Raw genomic sequence first — 23,552 nt, 5'->3', positions numbered from 1 at the left:
CGTCATGCTGTTTTGGTAGCAGCAGCAGGCTTCTTGGCCTGTTTACCCTTGTTCCAGCCTTGCATTGGTTTCCAAGCTGGTTTAGTCTGGGAAGCGTTACCCTCTTGTCTAGAGGCTGCAATGTTGGAAGCCGGTCCGTTCCTGAAATTGCGAAAGGAACGAAAATTGGACTTATTCTTAGCCTTGAAAGGTCTATCTTGTGGGAGGGCATGGCCCTTTCCCCCAGTGATGTCTGAAATAATCTCTTTCAATTCTGGCCCAAAAAGGGTCTTACCCTTGAAAGGGATATTAAGCAATTTTGTCTTGGAAGATACATCCACCGACCAAGACTTTAGCCAGAGCGCTCTGCGCGCCACAATTGCAAACCCTGAATTTTTCGCCGCTAACCTCGCTAACTGCAAAGCGGCGTCTAAAATAAAGGAATTAGCTAACTTAAGTGCGTGAATTCTGTCCATGACTTCCTCATACGGAGTCTCCCTACTGAGCGACTTTTCCAGTTCCTCGAACCAGAACCACGCCGCTGTAGTGATAGGAATAATGCACAAAATAGGTTGAAGGAGGTAACCTTGCTGTACAAAAATCTTTTTAAGCAAACCCTCCAATTTTTTATCCATAGGATCTTTGAAAGCACAATTGTCCTCAATAGGAATGGTCGTGCGCTTGGCTAGTGTAGAAATCGCCCCCTCAACCTTAGGGACTGTTTGCCATAAGTCCTTCCTGGGGTCGACCATAGGGAACAATTTCTTAAATATAAGAGGAGGGACAAAAGGTATGCCTGGCTTCTCCAACTCCATATTCACTATGTTCGCCACCCGTTTAGGTATCGGAAAGGAATCAGGGTGCACCGGGACCTCTAGGAACTTGTCCATCTTGCACAATTTTTTCTGGGATGACCAGATTGTCACAATCATCTAGAGTAGATAGCACCTCCTTTAGTAATGCGCGGAGATGCTCTAACTTAAATTTAAATGTCACAACATCAGGTTCTGCCTGCTGAGAAATTCTTCCTGTATCAGAAATTTCTCCATCTGACAAACCCTCCCTCACTGCCACTTCAGACTGGTGTGAGGGTATGACAGAAAAATTATCATCAGCGCCCTCCTGCTCTACAGTGTTTAAAACAGAGCAATTGCGCTTTCTCTGAAATGCTGGCATTTTGGATAAAATATTAGCTATGGAGTTATCCATTACTGCCATCAATTGTTGCATAGTAACAAGCATTGGCGCGCTAGAAGTACCAGGGGTCGCCTGCGCGGGCATAACTGGTATAGACACAGAAGGAGATGATGTAGAACTATCTTTACTTCCTTCATCTGAGGAATCATCCTGGGCAACCTTACTATTTGTGACAGTACTGTCCTTACTATGTTTGGACGTTATGGCACAATTATCACATATATTTGAAGGGGGAACCACATTGGCTTCCATACATACAGAATATGATCTATCTGAAGGTACAGACATGTTAAACAGGCTTAAACTGGTTAATAAAGCACAAAAACCGTTTTAAAAGAAAACCGTTACTGTCTCTTTAAATGTTAAACAGGGCACACTTTATTACTGAATATGTGAAAAACTATGAAGGAATTATCCAATCTTTACCAAATTTTCACCACAGTGTCTTAATGCATTCAAGGTATTGCACCCCAATTTTCAAGCTGTTAACCCTTAAAATGTGGAAACCGGAGCCGTTTGCAATTTTAACCCCACTACAGTCCCAGCCACAGCCTTTGTTGCGACTTCACCAATCCCAAGGGGGTATACGATACCAATTCAAGCCTTCTAGGAACGTTTTCAGTGGATACCAGACCCTCACACATGCAGCTGCATGCACTGTACTCAAAAGTAACTGTGCAATAATGGCGCGAAAATGAGGCTCTGCCTACTATAGTGAAAGGCCCTTCCTGACTGGGAAGGTGTCTAAACTAGTGCCTGGCGATAAAAACGTTCCCCAAACAATAAAAGTGTGAAAATTACTTCAAACTTTCCAAAATAACTTAAATAAACAATCGATTTAGCCCTTAAGAGTGTCCACCAGTTAATAGCCCATAATAAGCCCTTTATTCTTTCTAAGTCTAAGAAAATGGCTTACCGATCCCCATGAGGGAAAATGACAACCTTCCAGCATTACACAGTCTTGTTAGAAAAATGGCTAGTACATATAGTACATACCAGCACTATTTTAAAATAACAAACTCTTGATAGAAGAATAAAAAACTACAAATAAACACCACATACTCTTCACCATCTCCGTGGAGATGCTACTTGTTCAGAGCGGCAAAGAGAATGACTGGGGGGGCGGAGCCTGGAAGGGGCTATATGGACAGCTTTTGCTGTGCTCTTTGCCATTTCCTGTTGGGGAAGAGAATATTCCCACAAGTTATGGATGACGCCGTGGACCGGACACACCAATGTTGGAGAAAAACGATTAAACATGCCAGCAAACGTTTTAATTAATAAGCCTGATACCAGTCGCTATCACTGCATTTAAGGCTTTACTTACATTACTTCGGTATCAGCAGCATTTTCTAGCAAATTCCATCCGCACATACCTTATTGCAGGAAAACCTGCACGCTATTCCCCCTCTGAAGTTACCTCACTAATATGTGAGAACAGCAAAGGATCTTAGTTACTTCTGCTAAGATCATAGAAAACGCAGGCAGATTCTTCTTCCAAATACTGCCTGAGATAAACAGTACACTCCGGTACCATTTAAAAATAACAAACTTTTGATTGAAGAAATAAACTAAGTATAAAACACCACAGTCCTCTTACAACCTCCATCTTAGTTGAGAGTTACAAGAGAATGACTGGATATGGCAGTGAGGGGAGGAGCTATATAGCAGCTCTGCTGTGGGTGATCCTCTTGCAACTTCCTGTTGGGAAGGAGAATATCCCATAAGTAATGGATGATCCGTGGACTGGATACACTTAACAAGAGAAAACAGAATTTATGTTTACCTGATAAATTTCTTTCTCCAACGGTGTGTCCGGTCCACGGCGTCATCCTTACTTGTGGGATATTCTCTTCCCCAACAGGAAATGGCAAAGAGCCCAGCAAAGCTGGTCACATGATCCCTCCTAGGCTCCGCCTACCCCAGTCATTCGACCGACGTTAAGGAGGAATAATAGCATAGGAGAAACCATATGGTACCGTGGTGACTGTAGTTAAAGAAAATAAATTATCAGACCTGATTAAAAAACCAGGGCGGGCCGTGGACCGGACACACCGTTGGAGAAAGAAATTTATCAGGTAAACATAAATTCTGTTTTCTCCAACATAGGTGTGTCCGGTCCACGGCGTCATCCTTACTTGTGGGAACCAATACCAAAGCTTTAGGACACGGATGAAGGGAGGGAGCAAATCAGGTCACCTAAATGGAAGGCACCACGGCTTGCAAAACCTTTCTCCCAAAAATAGCCTCAGAAGAAGCAAAAGTATCAAACTTGTAAAATTTGGTAAAAGTGTGCAGTGAAGACCAAGTCGCTGCCCTACATATCTGATCAACAGAAGCCTCGTTCTTGAAGGCCCATGTGGAAGCCACAGCCCTAGTGGAATGAGCCGTGATTCTTTCGGGAGGCTGCCGTCCGGCAGTCTCGTAAGCCAATCTGATGATGCTTTTAATCCAAAAAGAGAGAGAGGTAGAAGTTGCTTTTTGACCTCTCCTTTTACCTGAATAAACAACAAACAGGGAAGATGTTTGTCTAAAATCCTTTGTAGCATCTAAATAGAATTTTAGAGCGCGAACAACATCCAAATTGTGAAACAAGCGTTCCTTCTTTGAAACTGGTTTCGGACACAGAGAAGGTACGATAATCTCCTGGTTAATGTTTTTGTTAGAAACAACTTTTGGAAGAAAACCAGGTTTAGTACGTAAAACCACCTTATCTGCATGGAACACCAGATAAGGAGGAGAACACTGCAGAGCAGATAATTCTGAAACTCTTCTAGCAGAAGAAATTGCAACTAAAAACAAAACTTTCCAAGATAATAACTTAATATCAACGGAATGTAAGGGTTCAAACGGAACCCCCTGAAGAACTGAAAGAACTAGATTGAGACTCCAAGGAGGAGTCAAAGGTTTGTAAACAGGCTTGATTCTAACCAGAGCCTGAACAAAGGCTTGAACATCTGGCACAGCTGCCAGTTTTTTGTGAAGTAACACCGACAAGGCAGAAATCTGTCCCTTCAGGGAACTTGCCGATAATCCTTTTTCCAATCCTTCTTGAAGGAAGGATAGAATCCTAGGAATCTTAACCTTGTCCCAAGGGAATCCTTTAGATTCACACCAACAGATATATTTTTTCCAAATTTTGCGGTAAATCTTTCTAGTTACAGGCTTTCTGGCCTGAACAAGAGTATCGATAACAGAATCTGAGAAACCTCGCTTCGATAAAATCAAGCGTTCAATCTCCAAGCAGTCAGCTGGAGTGAAACCAGATTCGGATGTTCGAACGGACCCTGAACAAGAAGGTCTCGTCTCAAAGGTAGCTTCCAAGGTGGAGCCGATGACATATTCACCAGATCTGCATACCAAGTCCTGCGTGGCCACGCAGGAGCTATCAAGATCACCGACGCCCTCTCCTGATTGATCCTGGCTACCAGCCTGGGGATGAGAGGAAACGGCGGGAACACATAAGCTAGTTTGAAGGTCCAAGGTGCTACTAGTGCATCCACTAGAGCCGCCTTGGGATCCCTGGATCTGGACCCGTAGCAAGGAACTTTGAAGTTCTGACGAGAGGCCATCAGATCCATGTCTGGAATGCCCCAAAGTTGAGTGACTTGGGCAAAGATTTCCGGATGGAGTTCCCACTCCCCCGGATGCAATGTCTGACGACTCAGAAAATCCGCTTCCCAATTTTCCACTCCCGGGATGTGGATAGCAGACAGGTGGCAGGAGTGAGACTCCGCCCATAGAATAATCTTGGTCACTTCTTCCATCGCTAGGGAACTCCTTGTTCCCCCCTGATGGTTGATGTACGCAACAGTCGTCATGTTGTCTGATTGAAACCGTATGAACTTGGTCCTCGCTAGCTGAGGCCAAGCCTTGAGAGCATTGAATATCGCTCTCAGTTCCAGAATATTTATCGGTAGAAGAGATTCTTCCCGAGACCAAAGACCCTGAGCTTTCAGGGATCCCCAGACCGCGCCCCAGCCCATCAGACTGGCGTCGGTCGTGACAATGACCCACTCTGGTCTGTGGAATGTCATCCCTCGTGACAGGTTGTCCAGGGACAGCCACCAACGGAGTGAGTCTCTGGTCCTCTGATTTACTTGTATCTTTGGAGACAAGTCTGTATAGTCCCCATTCCACTGACTGAGCATGCACAGTTGTAATGGTCTTAGATGAATGCGCGCAAAAGGAACTATGTCCATTGTCGCTACCATCAACCCGATCACTTCCATGCACTGAGCTACGGAAGGAAGAGGAACGGAATGAAGTATTCGACAAGAGTCCAGAAGCTTTGTCTTTCTGGCCTCTGTTAGAAAAATCCTCATTTCTGAGGAGTCTATAATTGTTCCCAAGAAGGGAACCCTTGTTGACGGGGATAGAGAACTCTTTTCCACGTTCACTTTCCAGCCGTGCGATCTGAGAAAGGCCAGGACGATGTCCGTGTGAGCCTTTGCTCGAGGGAGGGACGACGCTTGAATCAGAATGTCGTCCAGGTAAGGTACAACTGCAATGCCCCTTGGTCTTAGCACAGCTAGAAGGGACCCTAGTACCTTTGTGAAAATCCTTGGAGCAGTGGCTAATCCGAAAGGAAGCGCCACGAACTGGTAATGTTTGTCCAGGAATGCAAACCTTAGGAACCGATGATGTTCCTTGTGGATAGGAATATGTAGATACGCATCCTTTAAATCCACCGTGGTCATGAATTGACCTTCCTGGATGGAAGGAAGGATAGTTCGAATGGTTTCCATCTTGAAAGATGGGACCTTGAGAAATTTGTTTAAGATCTTGAGATCTAGGATTGGTCTGAACGTTCCCTCTTTTTTGGGAACTATGAACAGATTGGAGTAGAACCCCATCCCTTGTTCTCTCAATGGAACAGGATGAATCACTCCCATTTTTAACAGGTCTTCTACACAATGTAAGAACGCCTGTCTTTTTATGTGGTCTGAAGACAACTGAGACCTGTGGAACCTTCCCCTTGGGGGAAGTCCCTTGAATTCCAGAAGATAACCCTGGGAGACTATTTCTAGCGCCCAAGGATCCAGAACATCTCTTGCCCAAGCCTGAGCGAAGAGAGAGAGTCTGCCCCCCACCAGATCCGGTCCCGGATCGGGGGCCGATATTTCATGCTGTCTTGGTAGCAGTGGCAGGTTTCTTTGCCTGCTTTCCCTTGTTCCAGCCTTGCATTGGTCTCCAAGCTGGCTTGGCCTGAGAAGTATTACCCTCTTGCTTAGAGGACGTAGCACCTTGGGCTGGTCCGTTTTTACGAAAGGGACGAAAATTAGGTCTATTTTTTGCCTTGAAAGGCCGATCCTGAGGAAGGGCATGGCCCTTACCCCCAGTGATATCAGAGATAATCTCTTTCAAGTCAGGACCAAACAGCGTTTTCCCCTTGAAAGGAATGTTTAGTAGCTTGTTCTTGGAAGACGCATCAGCCGACCAAGATTTCAACCAAAGCGCTCTGCGCGCCACAATAGCAAACCCAGAATTCTTAGCCGCTAACTTAGCCAATTGCAAAGAGGCGTCTAGAGTGAAAGAATTAGCCAATTTGAGAGCATTGACTCTGTCCATAATCTCCTCATAAGGAGGAGAGTCACTATCGAGCACCTTAATCAGTTCATCAAACCAGAAATATGCGGCTGTAGTGACAGGGACAATGCATGAAATGGGTTGTAGAAGGTAACCCTGCTGAACAAACATCTTTTTAAGCAAACCTTCTAATTTTTTATCCATAGGATCTTTGAAAGCACAACTATCCTCTATGGGAATAGTGGTGCGTTTGTTTAAAGTAGAAACCGCTCCCTCGACCTTGGGGACTGACTGCCATAAGTCCTTTCTGGGGTCGACCATAGGAAACAATTTTTTAAATATGGGGGGAGGGACGAAAGGAATACCGGGCCTTTCCCATTCTTTATTAACAATGTCCGCCACCCGCTTGGGTATAGGAAAAGCTTCTGGGAGCCCCGGCACCTCTAGGAACTTGTCCATTTTACATAGTTTCTCTGGGATGACCAAATTTTCACAATCATCCAGAGTGGATAATACCTCCTTAAGCAAAATGCGGAGATGTTCCAATTTAAATTTAAAAGTAATCACATCAGATTCAGCCTGCTGAGAAATGTTCCCTAAATCAGTAATTTCTCCCTCAGACAAAACCTCCCTGGCTCCCTCAGATTGGGTTAGGGGCCCTTCAGAGATATTAATATCAGCGTCGTCATGCTCTTCAGTAACTAAAACAGAGCATCCACGCTTACGCTGACAAGGGTTCATTTTGGCTAAAATGTTTTTGACAGAATTATCCATTACAGCCGTTAATTGTTGCATAGTAAGGAGTATTGGCGCGCTAGATGTACTAGGGGCCTCCTGAGTGGGCAAGACTCGTGTAGACGAAGGAGGGAATGATGCAGTACCATGCTTACTCCCCTCACTTGAGGAATCATCTTGGGCATCATTGTCATTATCACATAAATCACATTTATTTAAATGAATAGGAATTCTGGCTTCCCCACATTCAGAACACAGTCTATCTGGTAGTTCAGACATGTTAAACAGGCATAAACTTGATAAGAAAGTACAAAAAACGTTTTGAAATAAAACCGTTACTGTCACTTTAAATTTTAAACTGAACACACTTTATTACTGCAATTGCGAAAAAACATGAAGGAATTGTTCAAAATTCACCAAACTTTCACCACAGTGTCTTAAAGCCTTGAAAATATTGCACACCAATTTTGGAAGCTTTAACCCTTAAAATAACGGAACCGGAGCCGTTTTAAGCTTTAACCCCTTTACAGTCCCTGGTATCTGCTTTGCTGAGACCCAACCAAACCCAAGGGGAATACGATACCAAATGATGCCTTCAGAAGTCTTTTATCAGTATCAGAGCTCCTCTCACATGCGACTGCATGCCATGCCTCTCAAAAACAAGTGCGCAACACCGGCGCGAAAATGAGACTCTGCCTATGCTTTGGGAAAGCCCCTAAAGAATAAGGTGTCTAAAACAGTGCCTGCCGATATAATTATATCAAAATACCCAGAATAAATGATTCCTCAAGGCTAAATAGGTGTTAATATCAATCGATTTAGCCCAAAAAATGTCTACAGTCTAAATAAGCCCTTGTGAAGCCCTTATTTACAATCGTAATAAACATGGCTTACCGGATCCCATAGGGAAAATGACAGCTTCCAGCATTACATCGTCTTGTTAGAATGTGTCATACCTCAAGCAGCAAAGGACTGCAAACTGTTCCCCCAACTGAAGTTAATGCTCTCAACAGTCCTGTGTGGAACAGCCATGGATTTTAGTTACGGTTGCTAAAATCATTTTCCTCATACAAACAGAATTCTTCATCTCTTTTCTGTTTCTGAGTAAATAGTACGTACCAGCACTATTTGAAAATAACAAACTCTTGATTGAATAATGAAAAACTACAGTTAAACACTAAAAAACTCTAAGCCATCTCCGTGGAGATGTTGCCTGTACAACGGCAAAGAGAATGACTGGGGTAGGCGGAGCCTAGGAGGGATCATGTGACCAGCTTTGCTGGGCTCTTTGCCATTTCCTGTTGGGGAAGAGAATATCCCACAAGTAAGGATGACGCCGTGGACCGGACACACCTATGTTGGAGAAATAGGGTTTTTAGTACACACTGAAAACATTATTCCCAGAAATGTATTAAATCAAATTCAAAATGTAACCCTGTGGGGATCCTAGTTTTTAATTTATGTATCCAAAAAGCCTCTCTTTTGGCTAGCAATCTATCTCTGTCCCCTCCTCTCTTCTTGCACTTCACTTGCTCAATAATAGTCCATCTAAGTGAACCTACACTTTTGTTATGTTTTATTTTGAAATGTTGTACAAAGGGGTCTCGTTAGTTTGCCTGCCTTAATATTGGTTATGTGTTCCCGAATCCTGTCACAGGCTTCTCTGGTGGTGAAACCAATGTATTGCACCCCACATAGATCACAGGTTAAAAGATAAACCACATAAGTGGCTCTACAATTTAAACAGGAATACTGTTTGAAATTTTCTCCTGTCACTGCACTAGAAAAACCCTCCCTTTGCTGTAAGTGCCCACAGGCTATGCACGATGGGTAGCTGCATTTATAAACCCCATTGAACTTAAGCCATGATGAATTACAGGCTTGTCCAGAGCTTAACTGAGTAGGGGCAACTATGTTGCCTAATGTCAAGCCTTTCTTGAAATCATATCTGCAGCCTTTTGATACTATATTGGTCAAATGCTCATCAGCTGTTAACATACGGAAGTGTTTGCGTATGATATTGCAAACCTGATGGTACTGTGAACTGTGTTTGGTAATAAATGTTACACCCTCAAAATTCTTTCCTATGCTTTGTGCACTTGTTGTGGTGAGAAATTCCTTTCTCTCTCTGGCTGCTATGGATGTTCTAACATGTGCAACATCCTTTCTATTATAACCTCTTCTACATAAGCGATCCTCTAAATCTAGAGCTTGCCTTTCATATTCAGATTGTGTTGAACAATTTCTTTTAAGTCGTATGAACTGTCCTTTCATTACAGAATAAAAAACCCTCCTTTGGATGACTGCTTTTCGCATGAAGGAGAGAATTTCCAGAGATGGGTTTTCTGTATACTTTCGTCTGAACCTTATCTTGTACACCCATCAATGTCACATCCAAAAAATTAATCTGTGTATTACCAAATTCATGGGTCAATTTTATGCCTGCTGTGTTATTGTTCAGATTATCACAGTTAATTTAGGGTAACCTAACTTATACCTACACATATAAGAATGTATATAAACTATTGTTCCACGGCAGGGCATTGAGATTGAGTCGACCTAAGTTGGGATCATATGGGGGGCAGGCAGGTTCTCATTGTGAGCTCGAGAAGGTAAGTTGTATATATGTTTATACGCTCGTCCTGAATGAGAATTTTTTAAAGTGATCAATACAGTTTTTGACAAATGTTAGTGGGTCGGACAATTTAGACCACGGATCATTGTTAACATGCTCAAATGTAAGATGCATATAAGAATCAGACCGCTGATGTTCTATAGACATTTGATATGTTTTATACTATGATGCAAGATTTTATTGTTCATTCACATATTTGTAGTTCCTTATGATCACAATAGTGCAAGTTATTGCCAGGGTTTTGTGTACATTACTTTAAAACATAGAATGGAATGTTCAATCTAGCAATTAATTACATCTGATTGAAAGAGGAGGGACGGGTCTGAGATGGGGCCATGATTGTTCAGTTCAAATTTAAAAGCCAGTGCTTCCAGTTCTGTAACAGATGTTTGATGAAACAGCTAGCACAGCTGAGAATTGCGTTGCAATCTGTATTTTATATTGTTTTATACACTTTGGGTGAGAGTTTGCACCCTCAGTTTTTAAGTTGCTTTTTAAATAAATAAACATTGTACTTATTGGAAGTCTGAGCTTTTGTTTGGATCTAGAGTTGACACCGGTTATCTGTGGGACCTGGGACATTAAGAGATCCCAGTAGGCTCACAGTGTTACAGTAGGAGGCGCCCTCTGTTTTGTGATTTCTCTTTCACAGATTAATTGCCTCAGATATTCAAAAGTGAGGCTGTACAAAAATGTTCTTGCTACCTGTACCTGCCACCATAACAGACTATTTTGACCACCCCATTCAGCATTTTGTTCAGGAATGAAAAGTTCTAGAATATATTTGGTATTCTATCCCATTGAGCCGACACTATTTACATTGTGACATTCCTGCCAAATCTATAAATACAAAAATACATTTTTATAAAAATGAGTAAGCAAATCGAAAAACATTGTTAAAAAAACAAATATCCACTCCCCTAGTGAAATTGAAAAATGGGAGGAGGAAGTAGACAGATAATGCTAAAAAATAAGCGACCAAAGATTTGGCGAGATTCCTCTCCATGTTGGCAAGTTTTTGATCATCAGGCCCTATGTATTGGTCTTTGAGTAAACAGTAATAAAGATAAGGAATACTTTGCGAAAATAATTAGATACATAACATAATGAGGTATTCTCTCCCTACAAGATCAGCCCACTGTATTGGATTGCGGTTCCAGTTACAAGAAACAGCTATTTCATATACAAAATAAACCTAAAGGAACTGCAGCAGGTATACCAATTACTGGACACACACACTATATTACAGTTTCATACAGTTTGTTACAGCAAAATTCTTAATACAAATCATCTTCAATCAAGGATCATCCTTGAAAAAGCCAAAGTGATTTGGAGAAATGTACGCCGGATGCAACTCAGGGAAAACAATCATGAGTAGGAGGAGGATTACAGTACTGTGTTTGGGCTTTTATAGGGACTTTCTTGGAAAACCTTACCAGTTTTGTTCTTAGTGGAGTCTGAAATTTCCATTGTGTCACTTCTTTTATGTGATCGGTACCCTGTCTCTGTTTTTATTATTGTTTTGTTTTAATTAACCCCTTCCCGCCATTATGATGTTCCATACCGTCCTAACTGTGCTGGGCTTTCGCAACGTTAGGACCGCATGGAACATTGTAGCCGTTTAGCTGTCCTGAAGCCATAGCCGCTTCCTAAATGGGATCACGAACTGGAAGGCATGAACGCTCATGTGATTTCAATTTTTACTTGTTTACATCGGAACTTAGAGGTTAAAGTTTCTATTTACTTACCTGGGCTGTGATAATAGATAACTAGAGGCTTGTGACATCTGTAACCAACGCTATACATAAGAGATGGGTTTACAACTCATAAGGGTGACACTACTACTCCATCCTTGCAAATAAAGTATATTGTAGCAATATCGCACTATATTTTTTCCTTTGTTTCATGGTTCCTGGAGATAACTTTGAACTATCTGACCACAAGGAAGAATATTATAGACCGATAAGCCAATGTGGATACATATCCTTTGAATATATGTACACTAAATGTATATATTTTTTTTTCTTATCATTACATTAATAATATATTTTTTATTTATTACAGTGTCATGTCAGGAGCTGGGTGCCTGCAACATGTATTTGCTTATGTCACTTTAAGAGGGGTGAAAGGGACAAGTTAAGTTTTATTGTTAATGGACCAACTGAAAGTGCTGCATTACCTTTAATTTGGGGACTTAAAGGGACAGTCAACACCAGAATTTTTATTTAAAAAGAAAGATAATCCCTTTATTACCCATTCCCCAGTTTTGCATAACCAACACTGTTACAGAAATACACTTTTTACCTCTGTGATTACTTTGTATCTATGCTTCTGCAATTTGCCCCCTTATTTCAGTTCTTTTGACAGACTTGCATTTTAGCCAATCAGTGCTCACTCCAGGGTAACTTCCCGTGCCTGAGCTCAATGTTATCTATATGAAACACACAAACTAATGCCCTCTAGTGGTCAAACTGCATTCAGATTAGAGGCAATCTTCAAGGTCTACGAAATTAGCATATGAACCTCCTAGGTTTAGCTTTCAACTAATACCAAGAGAACAAAGCAAAATTGGTGATAAAAGTAAACTGGAAAGTTGTTTAAAATGACATTACCTATTTAAATCATGAAAGTTTTTTTTACTTGACTGTCCCTTTAACTTTGTTTTTATTACTTGTTTTAGTGCGCTATTGGTAACAATGCACAGCGTGCTCACTCTGCTTTCTTTCTCAATCCGCAGCAGCCATTATTTCTATTCAGAAGTTATTTTTCTTGATTCTGGTTTCTGCGTTAACAGGGAGGAGGTAGGTGTGCTTCATAACAAGAACGGGGAATCTCTATATGATTTTATTAAAGCAGCAACAATTTATTAGTTCTTAGGTCCCAGGAGAGAGGTAAACTTCATGGCCTATTTTGAATCTCAAAACTTTAACAGGCTTCTCAGAGTACCTGCTTTTAAGATGGATTCTGTTTGGTCAATTGTACCCTCATCATGGTTCATTTATGTTCATGACAAATTTGAAGGTTGGTTCCCTTCATATTCCTATCGTCAAGGACCTCCAGCAGTTCCTAAAACTCTGTTTGTGGCTTTTCCTTGGAACTTACTATAGCTCCCAGACTTTTTGCATAGGTTCTGTGAACTTCGTTGTCCATTTTAAGACTTCAAGGTATTTCAGTGGTCCCATTTATGGAAACTATTTTCCCATTTAGCTGTATTTTAAAAGATTACCTTTATCTTTCACAGGCTTGGCAGGAGAATCAAATTTTCAAAAAGTTCTCTCTCAATTATGAGTTTTATTTCCGAGTCTTTGCAGACTGCACCATGCGATTTTCTCTTAAAGATCAATGCATATCCAAGTCCCTATTCAAGCTCTACATCGGCTTCATCAATCTGGCTTGCTGTTTTCTAAGTAATTATTTTGGACTCCTTTGTAAAACAATATTTGTTCTAGTGATTTTTGTCTACACTACAGTTTGGAGGTGTTTTTTTTTTAATCATCTTTTTGGTCAATATTTTCTACTGACACTAGCCTCTTGATTTGAGGTTGCCTGGAATTTTCGGAGCTGGACTGACCTTATTAGGCGAGAGCAGTCTGATATACTTAAAAAAATTCTACTCTGTGAAAAACATTATAGGCTAAAAAGAAGCAGCACCCAGGTGATAAATCGCTATAGAACAAGCTAACAAGTGATTGAGCTGGTTGTTCATTCCTGAGAGTGCGCTTCTCTGAAGAATTTCAACTTCAGTGCCTTTCTTCCACCTACATCACAGCATTTGCCATATTCTACCATGACATACCAAGTGTAAATGTCGGCCTTTAAAAAATGTTTTATGTTTTTCCAAAGTCATCTGCTGTTTGCAGTTTCCACAGGATAGTGTGTATAGAAACTGTTCCTGTGCCTTCACCTTATATGCTCTAGTGCCACCTGGGGAGTCCAACCTCAAAGTTTGAAAACCACTGGTTTAGACCTACTGGATACAGAGCAATATGTAATGCACACAGCATTGTAGCAAGCTCATCTCTAATTTTTACCTCCCAATCTCTACAGATTGCCAGAAAAAGTCTTAGGGGCTGATTTATCAATGTCTGTCCCAACATGATACGCTATAGTGTATCGTGTCCGACAGACATCGCTGAATGCCATTTAACATTGCACAAGCAGTTTACCAGAACTGCTTGTGCAATGCCACCCCCTGCAGATTCGCCGCTAGCAGGGGGTGTCAATCAGTCCTATTGTATAGGATCGGGCGGATTAAAGACCGCAGCCTCAGAGGCAGTGGACCAGTTATGGAGCAGCAGTCTTTAGACCGCTGCTTCATAACTGCTGTTTGAGGCAAGCCTGAAGGCTCGCGCGGAAACCGGGGGGGGGGCCATCAAGCTCCATTCGGATCTGGATAATTCAGCCCCTTAATCTTTATAATTAATGGTTTGGAGTGTGTAAAAGTTTAAATACAAGGGCCAACAGCACAATAATGTTGCTACTCAAAAACTATACAAAATTCAGTGTCTAAATAGATAACAAAACACAAACACCTAAACCAGGGGTGTCCAAACTTTGCTCTCCAGAGGTTTTGGAACTACATTTCCCATGATGCTCAGCTAGATAAAATGCTGGCTGAGCATCATCGGAAATGTAGTTCCAAAACCTCTGGAGAGCAAAGTTTGGACACCCCTGACCTAAACCTTTCAGTGTCTTTATCCTTAAAATGTTTTAAATAAACACTTTCAACATATATAGGTCATACTATACATAAAAATGCATTTGAATGAAACAAGAGTCTAGATAATATATGGCATGATTTATTTAGGATAAAGATGCATAAGCCTAATCAATGGTTTATAGAAACAAATTAAAACACAAAACTAGTGTGTAGTAAAAAAAAAAAAAGCTGAATTTATTTGTTGGGAAACTGTCCAGATATATAAGACCATATTTGCAAGAATTATACATGGAAAAGTATAACTGCCGCCAAAGTTACCTAAAATTATTTTCCTTTTCATCTTTATAAATTTTTCTTACAGTCAGATTTGAAAGAAAAATTAAACACTTCATCTCTGTCAAGCACAAATCTTTTATCCATACCGAGTACATCCGGTTATCAAGAACCGATTGACCAGGCTCCCAGGGAGAAGCGCGCTAACATATTAGCAGACGCAACACTTCAGGAAGAAAGCAGTGGTTTTGCCCACTGCCGGATTCAGGATCAGATAAACAAAATTGAAAAGTTTTTAAGTGGCCAAAAATTGAAACCGTCAAAGAAAAGGAAACTGGATGAAAACTATAAACAGGGGGAAGTGATGAGCCCACAGTAAGTTAAAGGGACATAACACCCAAAATGTTTCTTTCACGCTTCAGATAGAACATACAATTTTAAACAACTTTCTAATTTACTTCTATTATCAAATTTTCTTAAAGGGACACTGAACCCCATTTTTTTCTTTCATGATTCAGATAGAGCAGCAATTTTGAGAAACTTTCTAATTTACTCCTATTTTCAATTTTCCTTTGTTCTCTTGCTATCTTTATTTGAAAAAGAAGGCATTTAAGGTTTTTTGGTTCAGCACTCTGGACAGCACTTTTTTATTGGTGGATGAATTTATCCAACAATCAGCAAGAACAACCCAGGTTGTTCACCAACAATGAGCCGGCATCTAAACTTACATTCTTGCATTTCAAATAAAGATACAAAGAGAATGAAGAGAATTTAATAGGAGTAAATTAGAAAGTTGCTTAAAATTTCATGCACTATCTGAATCATGAAAGAAAAACATTTGGGTTCAGCGTCCCTTTAATGTTCTTGTTATTCTTTGTTGAAAAGCAAGGATGTAAGCTCAGGAGTGTGCACGTGTCTGCAGCACTATATGGCAGCAGTTTTGCAACAATGTTATACATAAGCAAGAGCACTAGATGGCAGCACTATTTCCTGTCCTGTAGTGCTTCAGATGTGCACGCTACCTATCTAGATATATCTTCAACAAAGAACAACATGACAATGAAGCAAATTTGCTAATGTAAATTGGAAGCTTTTTAAAAATGATATTATCTATCTGAATAATGAAAGAAAAACTTGGGGTTTTCATGTCCCTTTAAGGGTAGGCAAATCTGAATCAGGACAGAGTAATGTTGTTGAGGAATACGCCCCTACATAGGTAGAGGAATTGTTGTATCAATGAATGTTCTGCAACACTGCTACATTTGTTTCCAACATTAGCAGAGTATTTCATATTTACAAACAAACAATTGTTGTCCTTTTATTACAATATGCAAAGTAACACATGGAAAGGTCTTTTTGTAACAGAACGCTCCGTTGTTTACTATGCAGTAGAGAAAAGAACACACTCAGACCATTATTTATTTTCTTATTTATATTAGATGGTATACAAAAATTTCAAACCTCTTCAAATTAAGATAGATTTTTTGATGAACTTAATAGAAGTGTTTGGGGGGAAGAACTGACAATAGTTGTGAAGAGTCCAGATTGTGTCTTCTGTTTGGTGAAATGTTCAAGCTTCAGAAATACTATGGAGACTGTTTTTCACTTTGTTTAAGTTCTGTTTCCAAGTGTTCAGAATGTCATATAACTGTTGCCATTGCTGCTTACCAAAGGTTCTGTGTGTGCTGTGGCTATAAAATAAAATGTTTTAAGTGAAAAAAAAATCATCGACATACATTTCTTTAAAAATAGAAGCACTAAGTAAAAAGAAAAAATAAATAAATAAAAAGATTATTCACTTGTATAGCAGAATTCCCATTTGGTAATAGCATTCTCTGGAATTAGTTGCAAGCGTGCATGTAATTATCATTCAAGCCACTACTAGGGCCATTAAGTGAAATGTGCTGGAAAATAGGACACTTTCATTAAATAAGATAATCACATTCAGGTCTGGGCTTTAATAAAATTATGATAAATAGCGAGCATTTAACTACAGGCTGATGATGGAACCACTGTTTATTCTCCCTAAAGTATTAAGCATATATATTATACAAAATAATTAATGAAAACAATTCACTAAACTATTTTGCAAGGTGTTCTGGAAATTTTAAATGCCTTACCTTACAACAACTTTCTTTTGTGTCTGATCGATTTTGCAGTTGATCATTTTTGTTTTTACAGCTGCAATTAAAATATATTAGCATAATTACCGGAACAGATATTAAAGACAGAAATGAAATTACGGTCACAAACAAAATATAGGGTAGGTTATATATTAAAATACTCGCAAAATAAAGTTCATATATATGCTAAGACAAACTAATGCAGACTAATAAAACTGCAAAGACGTTCTGTTTTAGTGCACTGTATTTGCATAACAATTTATTTAAAGGAGCATTCAAGTGTAAAAAGGAAAATGCTCTATTTTGTTACAGCATTTGCTTTTTAAATAATTTCCCTTCTTTTATTGTGTGTTTAGTGCCTTCAAAAGGGTTAACCATGTAGTCAGTTTACTGCTAAATTGCACCAATACAGCTGCAGATGAGCATATGGTCAGGGGTTGGAGTAAATGTATGTTTACTTAATTTGCTCATCTGTATCCTCAACTGGGGTGTCGGAGGGGTACAACTTTAACTATGTATTTAAAACCTTTTGAATGGGTTAAGCACAGTAAAAAGTTTAAAAAAATAAAGTGCTATTAAATATTTTGTTGCTAAAATATCTAATGTAAAATTGTGTCAGAGTCAAAATGTTCTAGTGCTATTCGCATTTAAATTCACAAGTAAATACATACAATTACATTTCATGGTCTATTGATTGTTCCAAATTAAAATGTGTAAGGTACAGATTAATGACCATGTAAGAGACACTTACCATCAATTACAAATGCTTCCACGTCGTCAGCCCCAATCTGTAGTTCTTGTTGCATAGTATCAAATAAAATTTCCTTGTTTTCTACTGCCATACCCATGAAGGTTAGAAGTCTCATTTTCTCCATATTCTGTTCATGGGACAAACCTGAAATCCACATAAGTCCTTAAGTTTTAGATGATCAAACGTTATGTGATCCACATCATTTCTTTAATTCACTTACTTAAAAAAATATATATATTCTGCTTGCACAAGGACAGAAGCACCTTTAACTTCAGAACGTTGGGAAAATAAAAATCATAGATGGTATTAACCCCTTAAAGACCAGCGATGTACCCTATGAGGTTTGCGCAAGTGGCGAGACTGCGCTATTTCCAGTGACCAGAAGGGAGGGTGTAATAGCACAGTTCACATTATTATAAAAAAGGAAACCCTTAACAACTGGCGACGTACATGGTAAAAAAGTACACCGAAAACCCCCCACAAACACGCACAAGGTTCAGCTGCTACTAAATAAAGTATTCCAGTTCAACCATATCAAAATTAGACCATTTTAAGAACAGGTTCAAATTAAAACATTTTTTTTTTTTAACTACCTTTAAATTATTACTAGAATACACTACTGCTTTCTGTTTTCCAGTAAAAGATAAATAAGCTATTACAAAAATAAATGAATGAATGAATGGTGTAAAAGGTGGATTTCGAATACGAAACCAAGTTTTACTGAGCCACAGCTCATGCTTGTTGCTTGGCCTATGTAGGCCATTATTTGAAACACATTTTCACAGGGTAACATTTAAGGATTTACAACTCCACTGGTAATTAATTTGCATTAATTATGACTTAATTAAAATGCTAATTGCAATTCAAATATATGTGGTCAAAAGTACTATAGTCAATAGCCTAAAATATTTCTAATTATCTTAAGATCAATTAACACACTATCCTAGTTAACAAAAGCAAATAAGAGGCTAATTAACTTTCATAAAAGGTATCCCGAAAACAAGAACACGTGAGGGCGATGTGGGTGACAAAAATGGCATTACTCTGGTTCTAATTGGTAATTAAGAAAGAAGGCTGTTAAGTACTAATTTATGCTATACAAGGAAGTGGTGGTATGCAGGTTATTTATAAAGATAAAAAAGTTACTTATTGTTTAATAGGTTTTCCCCATCAACTCTAGCAATACCTCTAACCCTCAGCTTGACATCTCACCTTTATAAATAAGGAAAAAACAAGTATTCTTATAGAAAACCAAAAACACTTCATAAAAGTAATGAAAAATAAACACAAGATTCCCTTACTAAATGTACAGTGAGGAGATAAACAAGTATATGTAACAAAAAAAAAACACAATTTATGCTTACCTGATAAATGTATTTCTCTTGTGGTGTATCCAGTCCACGGATCATCCATTACTTGTGGGATATTCTCATTCCCAACAGGAAGTTGCAAGAGGACACCCACAGCAGAGCTGCTATATAGCTCCTCCCCTGACTGCCATATCCAGTCATTCGACCGAAAACAAGCAGAGAAAGGAGAAACCATAGGGTGCAGTGGTGACTGTAGTTTAAATGAAAAAATTACCTGCCTTAAAATGACAGGGCGGGCCGTGGACTGGATACACCACAAGAGAAATACACTTATCAGGTAAGCATAAATTGTGTTTTCTCTTGTAAGGTGTATCCAGTCCACGGATCATCCATTACTTGTGGGATACCAATACCAAAGCTAAAGTACACGGATGAAGGGAGGGACAAGGCAGGTACTTAAACGGAAGGTACCACTGCCTGTAAAACCTCTCTCCCAAAAACAGCCTCCGAAGAAGCAAAAGTATCAAATTTGTAGAATTTTGAAAAAGTATGAAGCGAAGACCAAGTCGCCGCCTTGCAAATCTGTTCAACAGAAGCCTCATTTTTAAAGGCCCAAGTGGAAGCCACAGCTCTAGTAGAATGAGCCTTAATCATTTCAGGAGGCTGCTGGCCAGCAGTCTCATAGGCTAAGCGGATTATGCTCGTTAGCCAAAAAGAAAGAGAGGTTGCCGAAGCCTTTTGACCTCTCCTCTGTCCAGAGTAGACAACAAACAAAGCAGATTTTTGACAAAAATCTTTAGTAGCTTGTAAGTAAAACTTTAAAGCATGAACCACGTCCAGATTGTGTAATAGACGTTCCTTCTTTGAAGGAGGATTAGGACACAAGGATGGAACAACAATCTCTTGATTGATATTCTTGTTAGATACCACCTTAGGTAAAAACCCAGGTTTGGTATGCAGGACTACCTTATCCGTATGGAAGATCAGATAAGGAGAATCACATTGTAAAGCAGATAACTCTGAGACTCTACGAGCCGAGGAAATAGCTACCAAAAACAGAACTTTCCAAGATAAAAGTTTGATATTAATGGAATGAAGAGGTTCAAACGGAACTCTTTGAAGAACCTTAAGAACCAAATTTAAGCTCCATGGGGGAGCAACAGGTTTAAACACAGGCTTGATTCTAACCAAAGCCTGACAAAATGCCTGAACGTCTGGAACATCTGCCAGACGCTTGTGCAAAAGAATAGACAGAGCAGAAATCTGTCCTTTTAAGGAACTAGCTGACAATCCTTTTTCCAAACCATCTTGGAGAAAAGATAATATCCTGGGAATCCTAACCCTTGGATTCACACCAATAAAGATATGTACGCCATATTTTATGGTAAATTTTCCTGGTGACAGGCTTTCGTGCCTGTATTAAGGTATCAATGACTGACTCGGAGAAGCCACGCTTTGATAAAAATCAACCGTTCAATCTCCAGGCAGTCAGTCTCAGAGAAATTAGATTTGGATGGTTGAAATGACCCTAAAGTAGAAGGTCCTGTCTCCGAGGCAGAGTCCATGGTGGAAAGGATGACATGTCCACCAGATCTGCATACCAGGTCCTGCGTGGCCATGCAGGCGCCATCAAAATCACTGATGCTCTCTCCTGCTTGACCTTGGCAATCAGTCGAGGGAGCAGAGGAAACAGTGGAAATACATAAGCCAGGTTGAAAGACCAGGGTGCTGCTAGAGCATCTATTAGCGTCGCATTGGGATCCCTGGACCTGTATCCGTAACAAGGAAGCTTGGCGTTCTAGCGAGACGCCATGAGATCCAGTTCTGGTTTGCCCCAACGATGAATCAATTGTGCAAACACCTCCGGATGGAGTTCCCACTCTCCCGGATGAAAAGTCTGACTACTTAAAAAATCTGCCTCCCAGTTCTCTACACCTGGAATATGGATAGCTAATAGGTGGCAAGAGTGAGTCTTTGCCCAGCGAATTATCCATGAGACTTCTAACATCGCTAGGGAACTTCTTGTTCCCCCTTGATGGTTGATGTAAGCCACAGTCGTGATGTTGTCCGACTGAAATCTGATGTACCTCAGAGTTGCTAACTGAGGCCAAGCCTGAAGAGCATTGAATATCGCTCTTCCAGAATATTTATTGGAAGGAGTGTCTCCTCCTGAGTCCACGATCCCTGAGCCTTCAGGGAGTTCCAGACTGCACCCCAACCTAGAAGGCTGGCATCTGTTACAATTGTCCAATCTGGCCTACGAAAGGTCATACACCTTTGGACAAATGGACCCTAGATAGCCACCAGAGAAGAGAATCCCTGGTCTCTTGATCCAGATTTAGTAGAGGGGACAAATCTGTGTAATCCCCGTTCCACTGACTGAGCATGCATAGTTGCAGCGGTCTGAGATGTAGGCGTGCAAACGGCACTATGTCCATTGCCGCTACCATTAAGCCGATTACTTCCACGCACTGAGCCACCGAAGGGCGCGGAATGGAATAAAGAACACGGCAGGAATTTAGAAGCTTTGATAACCTGGACTCCGTCAGGTAAATTTTCATTTCTACAGAATCTATCAGAGTCCCTGGGAAGGAAACTCTTGTGAGTGGGGATAGAGAACTCTTTTCCTCGTTCACTTTCCACCCATGCGATCTCAGAAATGCCAGTACTATGTCCGTATGAGACTTGGCAATTTGGAAGTTTGACGCCTGTATCAGGATGTCGTCTAAATAAGGGGCCACAGCTATGCCCCGCAGCCTTAGGACCGCCAGAAGCGACCCTAGAACCTTCGTAAAGATTCTTGGGGCTGTAGCTAATCCAAAGGGAAGAGCTACAAACTGGTAATGCCTGTCTAGAAAGGCAAACCTGATAAACCGATGATGATCTTTGTTATCGGAATGTGAAGATAAGCATCCTTTAAATCCACTGTAGTCATATATTGACCCTCCTGGATCATAGGTAGGATGGTACGAATAGTTTCCATCTTGAATGATGGAACTCTGAGGAATTTGTTTAAGATCTTTAGATCCAAAATTGGTCTGAAGGTTCCCTCTTTTTTGGGAACCACAAACAGATTTGAGTAAAAACCCTGTCCCTGTTCCTCCTTTGGAACTGGATGGATCACTCCCATAACTAGGAGGTCTCGTACACAGTGTAAGAATGCCTCTCTTTATCTGGTTTGCAGATAATTGTGAAAGGTGAAATCTCCCTTTTGGGGGGGAAGCTTTGAAGTCCAGAAGATATCCCCGTGATATAATTTCCAACACCCAGGGATCCTGGACATCTCTTGCCCACGCCTGGGTGAAGAGCGAAAGTCTGCCCCCTACTAGATCTGTTACCGGATAGGGTGCTGTTCCTTCATGCCGTCTTAGAGGCAGCAGCAGGCTTTTTGGCCTGCTTACCTTTGTCCAAGGTCTGGTTTGGTCTCCAGACCGTCTTGGACTGAGCAAAAGTTCCCTCTTGTTTGCATTAGAGGAAGTTGATGCCGCACTTGCCTTGAAGTTTCGAAAGGCACGAAAATTAGACTGTTTGGCCCTTGATTTGGACCTGTCCTGAGGAAGGGCATGACCTTTGCCTCCCAAAAAAAAAAAAAACGATAGACGTTTTTTAACAGACACAACAAACTACCACAGCCTGCTGTGGCCCTACCTTCTCCAATAAACGACTTTGGAAAGCCTTTGAGCCCTTTAGAGATGTCCTATAGCATACAGGGGACTCCTGAGGGAAGCTGGATGTCACAGTTTGTAATTTTAACTGCAACAACTGTAACTTTTATACTACAACAGTGGAAAGCCTCAGGAAACTGTTTCTAGGCAAAATTTAAGCCAGCCATGTGGAAAAAACTAAGCCCCAATAAAGTTTTATCACCAAAGCATATATAAAAATGATTAAACATGCCAGCAAACGTTTTATATTGCAATTTTATAAGGGTATTACCCCTGAGAGTAAGCATGATACCAGTCGCTATTAAATCACTGTATTCAGGCTTAACTTACATTAATCCGTTATCAGCAGCATTTTCTAGCATTTTCCATTTCTAGAAAAAATTGTAACTGCACATACCTCACAGCAGAGTAACCTGCACGCCATTCTCCCGCTGAAGTTACCTCTCTCCTCAGACATATGTGAGAACAGCAATGGATCTTAGTTACAACCTGCTAAGATCATAGAAAACTCAGGCAGATTCTTCTTCTATTTACTGCCTGGGATAAAATAGTACAACTCCGGTACCATTTAAAATAAACTTTTGATTGAAGATAAAAAACTAACTATATTTCACCACTCTCTCTTACTACCTCCATGCATGTTGAGAGTTGCAAGAGAATGACTGGGTATGGCAGTTAGGGGAGGAGCTATATAG

At 40.4% G+C, this 23,552-nt stretch overlaps 1 protein-coding gene across 2 annotated transcripts in view; it reads right to left on the bottom strand.

Annotated features, from left to right (window-relative positions):
* Positions 1 to 14,858: 14,858 nt before the first annotated feature.
* EIF3M (eukaryotic translation initiation factor 3 subunit M) overlaps positions 14,859 to 23,552 on the bottom strand; it is a 62,477-nt gene continuing 53,783 nt past the window's right edge. For both annotated transcript variants that reach the window (XM_053720403.1, XM_053720404.1), the window contains 3 exons: positions 17,883 to 18,026; positions 17,129 to 17,189; positions 14,859 to 16,699 (listed from right to left, as the gene is read on the bottom strand). In XM_053720403.1, coding sequence (XP_053576378.1) covers positions 16,579 to 16,699; positions 17,129 to 17,189; positions 17,883 to 18,026 — 326 coding nt within the window. In that variant the 3' untranslated portion in view covers positions 14,859 to 16,578. The remainder of the gene's footprint in view (positions 16,700 to 17,128; positions 17,190 to 17,882; positions 18,027 to 23,552) is intronic.

The sequence above is a fragment of the Bombina bombina genome, chromosome 7 (genome assembly GCF_027579735.1).
Source record: "Bombina bombina isolate aBomBom1 chromosome 7, aBomBom1.pri, whole genome shotgun sequence".
In the NCBI taxonomy this organism is placed as follows: domain Eukaryota; kingdom Metazoa; phylum Chordata; class Amphibia; order Anura; family Bombinatoridae; genus Bombina; species Bombina bombina.
The sequence above is the reverse complement of the archived record's forward strand: the minus strand, read 5'-3'. Positions and strand labels throughout refer to the sequence as shown.